Consider the following 15,492-nt stretch of genomic DNA (forward strand, 5'->3'; position numbering starts at 1 on the left):
TCCCAAAAAATTAACAATAAAACATTTTGCTCAGGAAACTTGGGGGGGGGGGCAAATTAAATCACCCACGGGCCAAAATCGGCACGCAAGTTGGGGAACCCTGCTCTATGCGCTACCTACCCAAATACATAATGTGCCATTGATCTGAAGATGTGAGCTGTCTCATATTCCAAATGATCCAAACTGCATTGATATTACTGTAATGACCAAAACATTGTGGACAGTGTATTTTAATACTAGCCTATATTTTTGATGAGTAGCACAGCCTTGATGCAGATCTACAATAGCAAACTAATTTATCAAACAACAAGAGTTAGTGGAAACACTCCTTAGTTCCACTGAATACAAGTTAATTTACTGACTTTCTTCTCCAATACACATCTGCCTATTTTTCATTCTATCAATGTTTTGTTTATGTTCTTACAGTAGCTTATTTTATTGTGTAAGTTGGTCGAAAATAAATAACCTAAATGCAAATGTATAATGTTTTACACTGAAGAATGATACTTGTGACATGCTTTTCAATTAACTAACCAGTTATTTTCATAAAATCTAAAGAAAGGCAAACAAGAAACAGAGCCCTTTGCAGCCAATTTAAATCTGACACTGCTTTGATACATTTGAAAACGTTTAAAAAATATATGTTTTCCCCTTCAGAATTTACTAGAGTAAAAGTAAGAGTGTGGTACACATTCCTAAAAAAAGTACTCAAGTACTGTAACGTGTTACTTGTAGCGTGTTACTACCAACCTCTGTATTTTCATGAATCCCCAGTACTATAAAATCCATACCTCTGATTGACAATTTATAGTTGGGCAATATAGTCTACATGCTGAACCTCTATCTACACAATGGTCTGGTAAACAGTCCAGAAGACTGGTATTGTAGTGAGATAAATACAATTGTTTGTTTCTTAAAACATTTATGATGAAATGCATGATTTGGTCACAGATAGGGACCAGGGTGTAGCCTAAGTAACATGTAACAGAACTGTGTAGGTCAGCTTACCTTGTTTTGATAGTCTGGTTTAAAGTGTAGCATTGCCACTCTCAACAAAGCAACCTATTCAAGGAATCCACCCTCTTAATTGACATTAATTACTATTCATGAGAACACAGACAATAATTCCAGTGCATGCACTGCAGAACAAGCACTGCCAGCGACCAGCATCTTATTTTCCAGCCCAAAGGTTACTGTCTGAAATTATAATATTGTTTTCTCCTCAGACAGAGGCTTGCTCACTAGATAGTGTAGTATTGGGTGACCACCTGTCGGCTAGGTAATTATCAAAAGCAGTGCTATCGCCTTACCAACGTCAACAATGGGGCTTGGGGCTGAATGGGTCATTGTTATACAGTAGAGGCTACAGTTACAGACAGTTACAGTTACAGACATGTCTCCCCTGGACAGGTATAAAAGAGCCCTGTGGTCCAACTAGTTGAGGAAGGGATTGACCAACAGAGAATGGATGGTGTTAAAGAGCAATACACAAATCTAGGCCTAGACCTATGTTGTGAAATTCGTTGTTAGGTTAGGCCTAGTTCAATCCAACCAAGGAACACAATGACTTCTTAATTAAAGCCATTCACCCGTATGCATGTTGTATGCATGTTGTACTGAAACTAGAAAGGAATAACACTAATGTAAAGTGGTGAAGAGTGGGGTGCGATGAAAGTGCCAGCAGCTGATGATTAATATGACATAGCCAATCCTTCAGAAATAAGGGGACCAACGAGTGTGGAGAAATGTTGAGTGACAAAACAATCCACCTGAACTCCAAATCCAAAAGGGCAACCAGCATTTGGCTACTGCCTGGCCAAAGAGAACAACATACACCAAGAAACAAACACACCAGCCTATTAAATTCCATCAGATTACACAATATTGGCAGAGGATCAAATCAAATCAAAATACACGTGTTTAGCAGATGTTATAGTGGGTGTAGCGAAATGCTTGATGATCACAGACTCATATGGGGTGAGAGAGCGTTTGATACTTGGAAAATGATTGTGCAGCTTTGCATTTAAAAGCAGTTAGATAATGAATATTTCACTAAGCCATGACTGATTTCTAAAGTGAGCCATCTCATTTGGAGAAACTGGGTAATTGGAGTCCCCACAGAATGATGTATGATCTGGTGAGAGCTCAGAGAGGGATCTAAGAGAAGGCCCCCATAACATCACCATAACATCCACAAAATGTCCCCATAACATCCCCATAATAGCCCCATAACATCACCATCATTTCCACATAACATCATCATAATGTCCCCATAACATCACTAGAGACTTTATTTAGGTATTGGATCCTCAAATGGACTTCCATGCCATGTAACTAGCGTAGCCATGTAACTAGCACTAGCTGTAGTTAGTAAACATCTTCAGGTGCAGTAGTACTGCACATCATAGCACTCAATTGTTTTCAGTCAAAGAAACCAGAAAAATCTGAGTGTCTACAATTACTTAATCGGTTTCTGCTGAGCAGCCCGGTAGCACCAACTCTAGTGAGCTGTCTGAGCCAGTCGTGCATGTTCCAAGCCTACTCAACCTGCCTGATTGCAGCCAAGCTCTTGCGTCGGGGAACCCTGGGCGTAGGAAAAGACCCGGTGCATGCACTGAAGAGTCATTTTCCTGTGCGTTTTTGCTGCCAACTTTACTTTATTTTCCTTTTTTCCATCGCAACTTTTTTCCCTCATTCAACTTTTTCACTCCGGACGCTTTATCTGGACATGGTTCGTCAACATCTTCAACAGCCGAAGCTAAGTAGTAACATTAACATGATGTCTTCTAATTGCAGTCGCTGTACTCATAATATACAGGAGAACGATCGCCTTACGGCGAGAATAGCTGTGCTACAAGCCCAGCTTCAGACGCAATCGTTAGGCAAGGGTAATTTCAGTGTAGGAAAGGAAGAAACAGCGTCTGTGCCACCAGTAAGTACAGATAGTAACGTTAGTATAAATCCCCCCGCACAGTCCCCGCAGCCGGACAACTTTCTCATGGCTTCTGGAGGGAAATACTGTTGGAATGCTCAACCGGTGTCGCTCATTCAGCCGACAGAAACTTTCAACCGGTTTTCCCCATTATGTAGCGAGTCGGAGTCTGAGTCTGAGTCTTCTCTTGTCTCTACTCCTCCCGTTACGGGGTCTGAGACGCCGAAGGCTCCCACCATTAGCTCTGACAAATTGAAAACCCTAGTCATTGGCGACTCCATTACCCGCAGTATTAGACTTAAAACGAATCACCCAGCGATCATACACTGTTTACCAGGGGGCAGGGCTACCGACGTTAAGGCTAATCTAAAGATGGTGCTGGCTAAAGCTAAAACTGGCGAGTGTAGAGAGTATAGAGATATTGTTATCCACGTCGGCACCAACGATGTTAGGATGAAACAGTCAGAGGTCACCAAGTGCAACATAGCTTCAGCGTGTAAATCAGCTAGAAAGATGTGTCGGCATCGAGTAATTGTCTCCCCCAGTTAGGGGGAGTGACGAGCTCTACAGCAGAGTCTCAGCACTCAATCGCTGGTTGAAAACTGTTTTCTGCCCCTCCCAAAAGATAGAATTTGTAGATAATTGGCCCTCTTTCTGGGACTCACCCACAAACAGGACCAAGCCTGACCTGCTGAGGAGTGACGGACTCCATCCTAGCTGGAGGGGTGCTCTCATCTTATCTACCAACATAGATAGGGCTCTAAATCCTCTAGCCCCACAGTGAAATAGGGTGCAGGCCAGGCAGCAGGCTGTTAGCCAACCTGCCAGCTTAGTGGAGTCTGCCAATAGCACAGTCAGTGTAGTCAGCTCAGCCATACCCATTGAGACTGTGTCTGTGCCTCGACCTAGGTTGGGCAAAACTAAACATGGCGGTGTTCGCCCTAGCAATCTTATTAGGATAAAGACCTCCTCCATTCCTGCCATTATTGAAAGAGATCGTGATACCTCACATCTCAAAATAGGGTTACTTAATGTTAGATCCCTCACTTCAAAGGCAGTCATAGTCAATGAACTAATCACTGATCATAATCTTGATGTGATTGGCCTGACTGAAACATGGCTTAAGCCTGATGAATTTGCTGTGTTAAATGAGGCCTCACCTCCTGGTTACACTAGTGACCATATTCCCCGTGCATCCCGCAAAGGCGGAGGTGTTGCTAACATTTACGATAGCAAATTTCAATTTACAAAAAAAAAAATGGCGTTTTCGTCTTTTGAGCTTCTAGTCATGAAATCTATGCAGCCTACTCAATCACTTTTTATAGCTACTGTTTACAGGCCTCCTGGGCCATATACAGCGTTCCTCTCTGAGTTTCCTGAATTCCTATCAGACCTTGTAGTCATAGCAGATCATATTCTAATTTTTGGTGATTTTAATATTCACATGGAGAAGTCCACAGACCCACTCCAAAAGTCTTTCGGAGCCATCATCGACTCAGTGGGTTTTGTCCAACATGTCTCTGGACCTACTCACTGCCACAGTCATACTCTGGACCTAGTTTTGTCCCATGGAATAAATGTTGTAGATCTTAATGTTTTTCCACAAAATCCTGGACTATCGGACCACCATTTTATTACGTTTGCAATCGCAACAAATAATCTGCTCAGACCCCAACCAAGGAGCATCAAAAGTCGTGCTATAAATTCTCAGACAACACAAAAATTCCTTGATGCCCTTCCAGACTCCTTCTGCCTACCCAAGGACGTCAGAGGACAATAATCAGTTAACCACTTAACTGAGGAACTCAATTTAACCTTGCGCAATACCCTAGATGCAGTTGCACCCCTAAAAACGAAAAACATTTGTCATAAGAAACTAGCTCCCTGGTATACAGAAAATACCCGAGCTTTGAAGCAAGCTTCCAGGAAATTGGAACGGAAATGGCACCACACCAAACTGGAAGTCTTCCGACTAGCTTGGAAAGACAGTACCGTGCAGTACCGAAGAGCCCTCACTGCTGCTCGATCATCCTACTTTTCCAACTTAATCGAGGAAAATAAGAACAATCCAAAATTTCTTTTTGATACTGTTGCAAAGCTAACTAAAAAGCAGCATTCCCCAAGAGAGGATGGCTTTCACTTCAGCAGTAATAAATTCATGAACTTCTTTGAGGAAAAGATCATGACCATTAGAAAGCAAATTACGGACTCCTCTTTGAATCTGCGTATTCCTCCAGGGCTTAGCTGTCCTGGATCTGCACAGCTCTGCGAGGGCCTGGGATCGGGAGAGACACTTAAGTGTTTTAGTACTATATCTCTTGACACAATGATGAAAATAATCATGGCCTCTAAACCTTCAAGCTGCATACTGGATCCTATTCCTACTAAACTGCTGAAGGAGCTGCTTCCTGTGCTTGGCCCTCCTATGTTGAACATAATAAACAGCTCTCTATCCACCGGATGTGTACCAAACTCACTAAAAGTGGCAGTGATAAAGCCTCTCTTGAAAAAGCCAAACCTTGACCCGGAAAATATAAAAAACTATCGGCCTATATCGAATCTTCCATTCCTCTCAAAAATTTTAGAAAAAGCTGTTGCGCAGCAACTCACTGCCTTTCTGAAGACAAACAATGTATACGAAATGCTTCAGTCTGGTTTTAGACCCCATCATAGCACTGAGACTGCACTTGTGAAGGTGGTAAATGACCTTTTAATGGCGTCAGACCGAGGCTCTGCATCTGTCCTCGTGCTACTAGACCTTAGTGCTGCCTTTGACACCATCGATCACCACATTCTTTTGGAGAGACTGGAAACCCAAATTGGTCTACACGGACAAGTTCTGGCCTGGTTTAGATCTTACCTGTCGGAAAGATATCAGTTTGTCTCTGTGAATGGTCTGTCCTCCGACAAATCAACTGTACATTTCGGTGTTCTTCAAGGTTCCGTTTTAGGACCACTATTGTTTTCACTATATATTTTACCTCTTGGGGATGTTATTCGAAAACATAATGTTAACTTTCACTGCTATGCGGATGACACACAGCTGTACATTTCAATGAAACATGGTGAAGCCCCAAAATTGCCCTCGCTAGAAGCCTGTGTTTCAGACATAAGGAAGTGGATGGCTGAAAACTTTCTACTTTTAAACTCGGACAAAACAGAGATGCTTGTTCTAGGTCCCAAGAAACAAAGAGATCTTCTGTTAAATCTGACAATTCATCTTGATGGTTGTAAAGTCGTCTCAAATAAAACTGTGAAGGACCTCGGCGTTACTCTTGACCCTGATCTCTCTTTTGACGAACATATCAAGACTGTTTCAAGGACAGCTTTTTTCCATCTACGTAACATTGCAAAAATCAGAAATTTTCTGTCCAAAAATGATGCAGAAAAATTAATCCATGCATTTGTTACTTCTAGGTTAGACTACTGCAATGCTCTACTTTCCGGCTACCCGGATAAAGCACTAAATAAACTTCAGTTAGTGCTAAATACGGCTGCTAGAATCCTGACTAGAACCAAGAAATTTGATCATATTACTCCAGTGCTAGCTTCCCTACACTGGCTTCCTGTTAAGGCAAGGGCTGATTTCAAGGTTTTACTGTTAACCTATAAAGCGTTACATGGGCTTGCTCCTACCTATCTTTCCGAGTTGGTCCTGCCGTACATACCAATACGTACGCTACGGTCACAAGACGCAGGCCTCCTAATTGTCCCTAGAATTTCTAAGCAAACAGCGGGAGGCAGGGCTTTCTCCTATAGATCTCCATTTTTATGGAACAGTCTGCCTACCCATGTGAGAGACGCAGACTCGGTCTCAACCTTTAAGTCTTTACTGAAGACTTATCTCTTCAGTAGGTCATATGATTGAGTGTAGCCTGGCCCAGGAGTGTGAAGGTGAACGGAAAGGCTCTGGAGCAACGAACAGCCCTTGCTGTCTCTGCCAGGCCGGTTCCCCTCTCTCCACTGGGGTTCTCTGCCTCTAACCCTGTTACAGGGGCTGAGTCACTGGCTTGCTGGTGCTCTTTCATGCCGTCCCTAGGAGGGGTGCGTCACTTGAGTGGGTTGAGTTACTGACGTGATCTTCCTGTCTGGGTTGGCGCCCCCCCTTGGTTTGTGCTGTGGTGGAGACCTCTGTGGGCTATACTCGGCCTTGTCTCAGGATTGTAAGTTGGTGGTTGAGGATATCCCTCTAGTGGTGCGGGGGCTGTGCTTTGGCAGAGTGGGTGGGGTTATATCCTTCCTGTTTGGCCCTGTCCGGGGGTTTCTTCGGATGGGGCCACAGTGTCTCCGGACCGCTCCTGTCTCAGCCTCCAGTATTTATGCTGCAGTAGTTTATGTGTCGGGGGGCTGGGGTTAGTTGGTTATACCTGGAGTACTTCTCCTGTCTTATCCAGTGTCCTGTGTGAATTTAAGTATGCTCTCTCTAATTCTCTCGTTCTCTCTTTCTCTCTGAGAACCTGAGCCCTAGGACCATACGTCAGGACTACCGGACATGCTGACACCTTGCTGTCCCCAGTCCGCCTGGCCTTGCTGCTATTCCAGTTTCAACTGTTCTGCCTGCGGTTACGAAACCCCTACCTGTCCCAGACCTGCTGTTTTCAACTCTTAATGATCGGCTATGAAAAGCCAACTGAGAGACCTGAGCCCTAGGACCATACGTCGGGACTACCGGCCGTGGTGACTCCTTGCTGTCCCCAGTCCGCCTGGCCTTGCTGCTATTCCAGTTTCAACTGTTCTGCCTGCGGTTATGGAACCCCTACCTGTCCCAGACCTGCTGTTTTCAACTCTTAATGATCGGCTATGAAAAGCCAACTGAGATTTATTCCTGATTATTATTTGACCATGCTTGTCACTTATGAACATTTTTGAACATCTTGGCATGGTTCTGTTATAATCTCCACCCGGCACAGCCAGAAGAGGACTGGCCACCCCTCATAGCCTGGTTCCTCTCTAGGTTTCTTCCTAGGTTTTGGCCTTTCTAGGGAGTTTTTCCTAGCCACCGTGCTTCTACACCTGCATTACTAGCTGTTTGGGGTTTTAGGCTGGGTTTCTGTACAGCACTTCGAGATATTAGCTGATGTACGAAGGGCTATATAAAATAAAATTGATTGATTGATTGATTGACTAGAACGTCCCCAAATGTTACCAGAACATCACCATAATGTCCCTACAATGCTCCTATAACATCACCTTAACATCCCCCTAATTTTCCTATAACATCATCATATTGTCCCCATAACATCACCAAAGCATCACTGTTGGAATTTTAGGACCCCTTTAGGTAACCCCCAAAAGTATTTTACAAATATTTTATGAAACACTGAATTTGGCCTTACTAACATTAGCCTATAGAAACACATTGAATAACAGATTCATACATGAAAAAACACTCTCCGTTTTGCCCTCAGAACAGCCTCAATTCGTCGGGGCATGGACTCTACAAGTTGTCGAAAGCGTTCCACAGGGATGCTGGCCCATGTTTACTCAATGCTTCCCACAGTTGTGTCAAGTTCACTGGATGTCCTTTGGGTGGTGGACCATTCTTGATACACACAGGAAACTGTTGAGCGTGAAAAACCCAGCAGCGTTGCAGTTCTTGACACAAACTGGTGCGCCTTGCACTTACTACCATACCCCATTCATACCCCATTCATACTTACTACCATACCCCAAGTCCATGGAAAATAAGAGCACTTCCTCCCAGCTGCCCACTGCACTGAGGCTAGGAAACACTATCACCACCGATAAATCTACAATAATCGAGAATTTCAACAAGCATTTTGCTACGGCTGGCCATGCTTTCCACCTGGCTACCACTACCCCGGCCACCAGCTCTGCACCCTCCGCTGCAACTTGCCCATGCCCCCCCCGCTTCTCCTTCACACAAATCCAGACAGCTGATGTTCTGAAAGAGCTGCAAAATCTGGACCCCTACAAATCATCTGGGCTAGACAATCTAAACCCTTTCTTTCTAAAACTAGCCGCCGAAATTGTCGCAACCCCTATTACTAGCCTGTTCAACCTCTCTTTCGTAACGTCTGAGATCCCCAGAGATTGGAAAGCTGCCGCTGTCATCCCCCTCTTCAAAGGGGGTGACACTCTAGATCCAAACTGTTACAGACCCATATCCATCCTGCCCTGCCTTTCAAAAGTTTTTGAAAGCCTAGTCAACAAACAGATCACCGACCATTTCGAATCCCACCGTACCTTCTCCGCTATGCAATCCGGTTTCCGAGCTGGTCATGGGTGCACTTCAGCCATGCTCAAGGTCCTAAACGATATTATAACCGCGATCGATAATAGACAGTACTGTGCAGCCGTTTTCATTGACCTGGCCAAGGCTTTCGACTCTGTCAACCACCGCATTCTTATTGGCAGACTAAATAGCCTTGGTTTCTCAAATGACTGCCTCGCCTGGTTCACCAACTACTTCTCAGATAGAGTTCAATGTGTCAAATCGGAGGGCCTGTTGTCTGGACCTATGGCAGTCTCTATGGGGGTGCCACAGGGTTCAATTCTTGGGCCGACTCTTTTCTCTGTGTATATCAATGACGTCGCTCTTGCTGCTGGTGACTCTCAGATCCACCTCTACGCAGACGACACCATTTTATATACATCTGGCCCTTCATTGGACACTGTGTTAACAAACCTCCAAACGAGCTTCAATGCCATACAACACTCCTTCAGTAGCCTCCAACTGCTCTTAAACACTAGTAAAACTAAATGCATGCTCTTCAACCGAACGCTGCTTGCACCCGCCCACCCGACTAGAATCACTACTCTCGACGGGTCTGACCTAGAGTATGTGGACAACTACAAATATCTAGGTGTCTGGTTAGACTGTAAACTCTCCTTCCAGACTCACATTAAGAATCTCCAATCCAAAGTTAAATCTAGAATCGGTTTCCTATTTCGCAACAAAGCCTCCTTCACTCATGCTGCCAAACATGCCCTCGTAAAACTGACTATCCTACCGATCCTTGACTTTGGCGATGTCATTTACAAAATAGCCTCCAACACTCTACTCAGCAAATTGGATGTAGTCTATCACAGTGCCATCCGTTTTGTCTCCAAAGCCCCATATAATACCCACCACTGTGACCTGTACGCTCTTGTTGGCTGGTCCTCACTACATATTCGTCGCCAAACCCACTGGCTCCAGGCCATCTATAAATCACTGCGCTCCAGCAGGTATATCTCACTGGTCATCCCCAAAGCCAACACCTCCTTTGGCCGCAATTCCTTCCAGTTCTCTGCTGCCAATGATTGGAACAAATTGCAAAAATCTCTGAAGCTGGAGACACTTATCTCCCTCACTAACTTTAAGCATCAGTTGTCAGAGCACCTTACCGATCACTGCACCTGTACACAGCCCATCTGAAATTAGCCCGCCCAACTACCTCATCCCTATATTGTTATTTATTTTGCTCATTTGTACCCCAGTATCTCTATTTGCACATCATCTCTTGCACATCTATCATCCCAGTGTTAATACTAATTGTAATTATTTTGCACTATAGCCTATTTATTGCCTTACCTCCATAACTTGCTACATTTGCACACACTGTATATATATGTATTTCTGTTGTATTTTTGACTTTGTTTTGTTTTACCCCATATGTAACTCTGTGTTGTTGTTTTTATCGCACTGCTTTGCTTTATCTTGGCCAGGTCGCAGTTGTAAATGAGAACTTGTTCTCAACTGGTTTACCTGGTTAAATAAAGGTGAAATAAATAAAAATAAATAAAAAAAATTCAAAGGCAATTAAATATTTTGTTTTGCCCATTCACCATCTGAATGGCAGACACACAATCCATATCTCAATTGTCTCAAGGCTTAAAAATCCTTCTTTAACCTGTCTCCTCCCCTTCATCTACACTGATTGAAGTGGATTTACCAAGTGACATCAATAAGGGATCATTGCTTTCACCTGGATTCACCTGGTCAGTCTATGTCATCGAAAGAGCAGGTGTTCTTAATGTTTTGTATGCTCAATACATACTTCCATAAAAAATATTAACTGGTACCAGGCTACCTTCAGACGAGTCTTGTGGGGGGGAGGTTTTTTCCCCCACGCTGCAGACGGCTATATCGGTCCGCTAATACAGGACTATTAAAGGCCCAGTGCACTACTTTGTGAATAATTTTTAAAAAAATATATATATATACTACCTGTCAAAAGTTTTAGAACACCTACTCATTCAAGGGTTTTTCTTTATTTTTACTATTTTCTGCATTGTAGAATAATAGTGAAGACATCAAAACTATGAAATAACACATATGGAATCAATACAAATTCCTCATCAATCTACACAAAATACCCCATAATGACAAAGCGAAAACAGGTTTTTAGAAATTTTAGCAAAAAAAAACTGAAATATCACATTTACATAAGTATTCAGACCCTTTACTCAGTACTTTGTTGAAGCACCTTTGGCAGCGATTACAACCTCGATTCTTCTTGGGTATGACGCTACAAGCTTGGCACACCTCCTCTCAAGCTCTGTCAGGTTGGATGGGGAGCGTCGCTGCACAGCTATTTTCAGGTCTCTCCAGAGATGTTCGATCGGGTTCAAGTCCGTGCTCTGGCTGGACCACTCAAGAACATTCAGAGACTTGTCCTGAAGCCACTCCTGCGTTGTCTTGGCTGTGTGCTTAGAGTTGTTGTCCTGTTGGAAGGTGAACCGTCGCCCCAGTCTGAGGTTCTGAATGCTCTGGTGCAGGTTTTCATCAAGGATCTTTCTGTACTTTGCTCTGTTCAGCTTTCCTTCGATCCTGACTAGACTACCAGTCCCTGCCGCTGAAAAACACCCCCACCGCATGATGCTGCCACCACCATGCTTCACCCTAGGGATGGTACAATGTTTCCTCCAGACGTGATGCTTGGCATTCAGGCCAAAGAGTTTAATCTTGGTTTCATCCGACCAGAGAATCTTGTTTCTCATTGTCTGAGAGTCCTTTCGGTGCCTTTTGGCAAACTCCAAGCGGGCTGTCATGTGCCTTTTACTGAGGAGTGGCTTCCGTCTGGCCACAATACCATAAAGGCTGGATCGTGGAGTGCTGCAGAGATGGTTGTCCTTCTGGAAGGTTCTCCCATCTCCACAGAGGAACTCTGGAGCTTTGTCAGAGTGACCATCGGGTTCTTGGTCACCTCCCTGACCAAGGCCCTTCTCCCCCGATTGCTCAGTTTGGACGGGCAGCCAGCCATAGGAAGAGTCTTGGTGGTTCCAAACTTCTTCCATTTTAGAATGATGGAGGCCAATGTGTTTCTGGGGACCTTCAATGCTGTAGAAATGTTTTAGCACCCTTCCCCAGATTTGTGCCTAGACACAATGCTGTCTCGGAGCTCTACGGACAATTCCTTCAACCTCATTGCTTGTTTTTTTCTCTGACATGCACTGTCAACTATGGGACCTTATATAGACAGGTGTGTCCCTTTCCAAATCATGTCCAATCAATTGAATTTACCACAGGTGGACTCCAATCAAGTTGTAGAAACATCTCAAAGATGATCAATGGAAACAGGATGCACACAAGCTCAATTTCAAGTCTCATAGCAAAGGGTCTGAATACTTATGTAAATAAGGTATTTCTAGTGAAGACATCAAAACTATGAAATAACACATATGGAATCATGTAGTAACCAAAAAAGTGTTAAACAAATTTTTTGAATCTTTAAAGTAGCCACCCTTTGCCTTGATGACAGCGTTGCATACTCTTGGCATTCTCGCAACCAGCTTCATGAGGAATGCTCTTCCAACAGTCTTGAAGGAGCTCCCACATATGCTGAGCACTTTTTGGCTGCTTTTCCTTCACTCTGCGGTCCAACTCATTCCAAACCATCTCAATTGGATTGAGGTCGGGTGATTGTGGAGGCCAGGTCATCTGATGCAGTTCTCCATCACTCTCCTTCTTGGTCAAATAGCCCTTACACAGCCTGGAGGTGTGTTTTGGGTCATTGTCCTGTTGAAAAACAAATTATCGTCCCACTAAGGGCAAACCAGATGGGATGGTGTATCGCTGCAGAATGCTGTGGTAGCCATGCTAGTTAAGTGTGCCTTCAATTCTAAATACATCACAGACCGTGTCATCAGCAAATCACCATCACACCTCCTCCTCCATGCTTCACGGTGGAAACCACACATGCAGAGATCATCCGTTCACCTACTCTGCGTCTCACAAAGACACGGTGGTTGGAACCAAACATCTCAAATTTGGACTCATTAGACCAAAGGACAGATTTCCACCAGTCTAATATGCATTGCTCGTGTTTCTTGGCCCACGCAAATCGCTTATTCTTATTGGTGTCCTTTAGTAGTGGTTTCTTTGCAGCAATTCGACCATGAAGGCCTGATTCACACAGTCTCCTCTGAACAGTTGATGTTGAGATGTGTCTGTTACTTGAACTCTGTGAAGCATTTATTTGGGTTGCAATTTGAGGTGCAGTTAACTCTAATGAACTTATCCTCTGCAGCAGAGGTAACTCTGGGTCTTCCTTTCCTGTGGCAGTCCTCATGAGAGCCAGTTTCATCATAGCGCTTGATGGTTTTTGCGACTGCACTTGAAGAAACGTTCAAAGTTCTTGAAATGTTCCGGACTGACTGACCTTCATGTCTTAAAGTAATGATGGACTGTCGTTTCTCTTTGCTTATTTGAGCTGTTGTTGCCATAATATGGACTTGGTCTTTTACCAAATAGGGCTATCTTCTGTATACCACCCCTACCTTGTCACAACACAACTGATTGGCTCAAACACATTAAGAAGGAAAGAAATTCCACAAATTAAACTTTTAACAAGGCTCACCTGTTAATTAAAATTCATTCCAGTTGACTACCTCATGTAGCTGATTGAGAGAATGCCAAGAGTGTGCAAAGCTGTCATCAAGGCAAAGGGTTGCTACTTTGAAGAATCTCAAATATAAAATATATTTTGATTTGTTTAAAACTTTTTTGGTTACTACATGATTCCATTTGTGTTAGTTTTGATGTCTTCACTATTATTCTGCACTGTAGAAAATAGTTAAAATAAAGAAAAACCCTGGAAAGAAAAACCCTGGAATGTGTCCAAGCTTTTGACTGGTACTGTACATCTATTTTTTGTTCTGATTTTTCAGCGGGGGCTGCAGCACCCTCAGCAACCCTACTTCCCACGGCTATGGTCGTAGAGCAAAACGGAGAACACCGTTGTGTTCGTGAGAGTCTCATTTTTCCATAAAGGGGTAGGCCAAACCGTTCGGATGCTACAGACGTTTTCGGGAGAAGACCGATCGGGATGTCTCCTGGTCTGACAAACACTGCTGTAGCTCAGTCCCCTTCCACTGCAGATGCAGAAGACCAACATTGGTGGATGCGGTGGATTGAGATGCAGCCCATGCAGATATGTCTAGTTTAAACAGATGGAGTTTGATGAGGATTTTGTATTATGTTAATTACATTTAAGCGGGGCGCAGAAATCAGTAGGCATACAGCCAGAGCTTAGATCAACTTTGTGGATATGCTGCCCACTACAGGCGGTGAGGAATGTGAGGAAAGGCTGGTTAAGGATTGCTGGCTTGCTTCTCTTGGGATGAAAGTCTAGTCATTCTCTGATATATTTGTTTTAATTAAAAAGCCAACACCAGGCAGAAGTAGCCATCACAATTAAAGCCATTATATTAACTTACAGACCGTTTTTTATTAGACCTAGCCTAGGAGGCTATATTGCAAATTATAACGTTTGAGTCCTGAATGCTGATTGGCTGAAAGCAGTGGTATATCAGACCATATACCACAGGTATGCCCCCAAAAAATATTTGTACTGTTCTAATTATGTTGGTAACCAGTTTCTAATAGCAATAAGGCCCGAGGAGGTGTGGTATATGGCCATTATACAACGGCTAAGGGCTGTTCTTACGCACGACCTGGATACAGCCATTAGCCATGCTTAAATATGTTTCAATTATTGTGAGCTCTTGAGTCTATATATGCATGCTCTTCATTACCAGAAAATGCTATCATTTTATGAGCAGGAATAAAGTAACAGGACCACAACACGTTGCAAACTAAAGGCTACTTTGCCACCTCCTCCAGACAAAAACAAAGATATCCAGTACAACTAATATACATTACAATCACATCTACACAAGCGAAATAGCTGATAATACAATCACCAAACCTGCATTTCCTTTATTGACTCCACGGGGACTGAGGGTTGGGACCTGTTTCTCAAATTGGACTTCGCAGAACGCGAGCTGAGAGCCATGTGGTTTCCACACCACCACGAATATGTCTTTGAAGTGTGAATACAGTATCAGAATTCTGGAAACAGTTGCGAGTTTTCCATGTCACCTGGAATTCTTGTATTTTGGTCCTTGGTGTCCTGGGCTGGCTCGAGGTGCTCAAGCTGCAGTTGTCAGATAACACTTTCCCACCAATTAAATGGTGTTAGCTGTTTCCTTGGTTACGTAGGACCTGTTTTTTTTTTCAAGGTCAGTGCTATTTGGGATCCTTGGGACGTCCATACCCTGATCTTAACCTTAACCATAACCTTTACCTGACCCCAACCTTAATCCTTACCTTA

General features: G+C 43.6%; 1 protein-coding gene across 3 annotated transcripts in view; it reads right to left on the reverse strand.

Annotated features, from left to right (window-relative positions):
• Positions 1 to 15,174, reverse strand: part of dnah5 (dynein, axonemal, heavy chain 5) — a gene marked incomplete at its 5' end in the record, with an annotated part of 85,073 nt that extends 69,899 nt beyond the window's left edge. For all 3 annotated transcript variants that reach the window (XM_084175459.1, XM_084175458.1, XM_084175460.1), the window contains one exon: positions 15,088 to 15,174. In XM_084175459.1, the coding sequence (XP_084031585.1) occupies positions 15,088 to 15,174 (87 nt within the window). The remainder of the gene's footprint in view (positions 1 to 15,087) is intronic.
• Between the last annotated feature and the right edge of the window lie 318 nt (positions 15,175 to 15,492).

Source organism: Coregonus lavaretus, assembly GCF_964263955.1.
Source record: "Coregonus lavaretus genome assembly, chromosome: 13".
NCBI classification, from domain to species: domain Eukaryota; kingdom Metazoa; phylum Chordata; class Actinopteri; order Salmoniformes; family Salmonidae; genus Coregonus; species Coregonus lavaretus.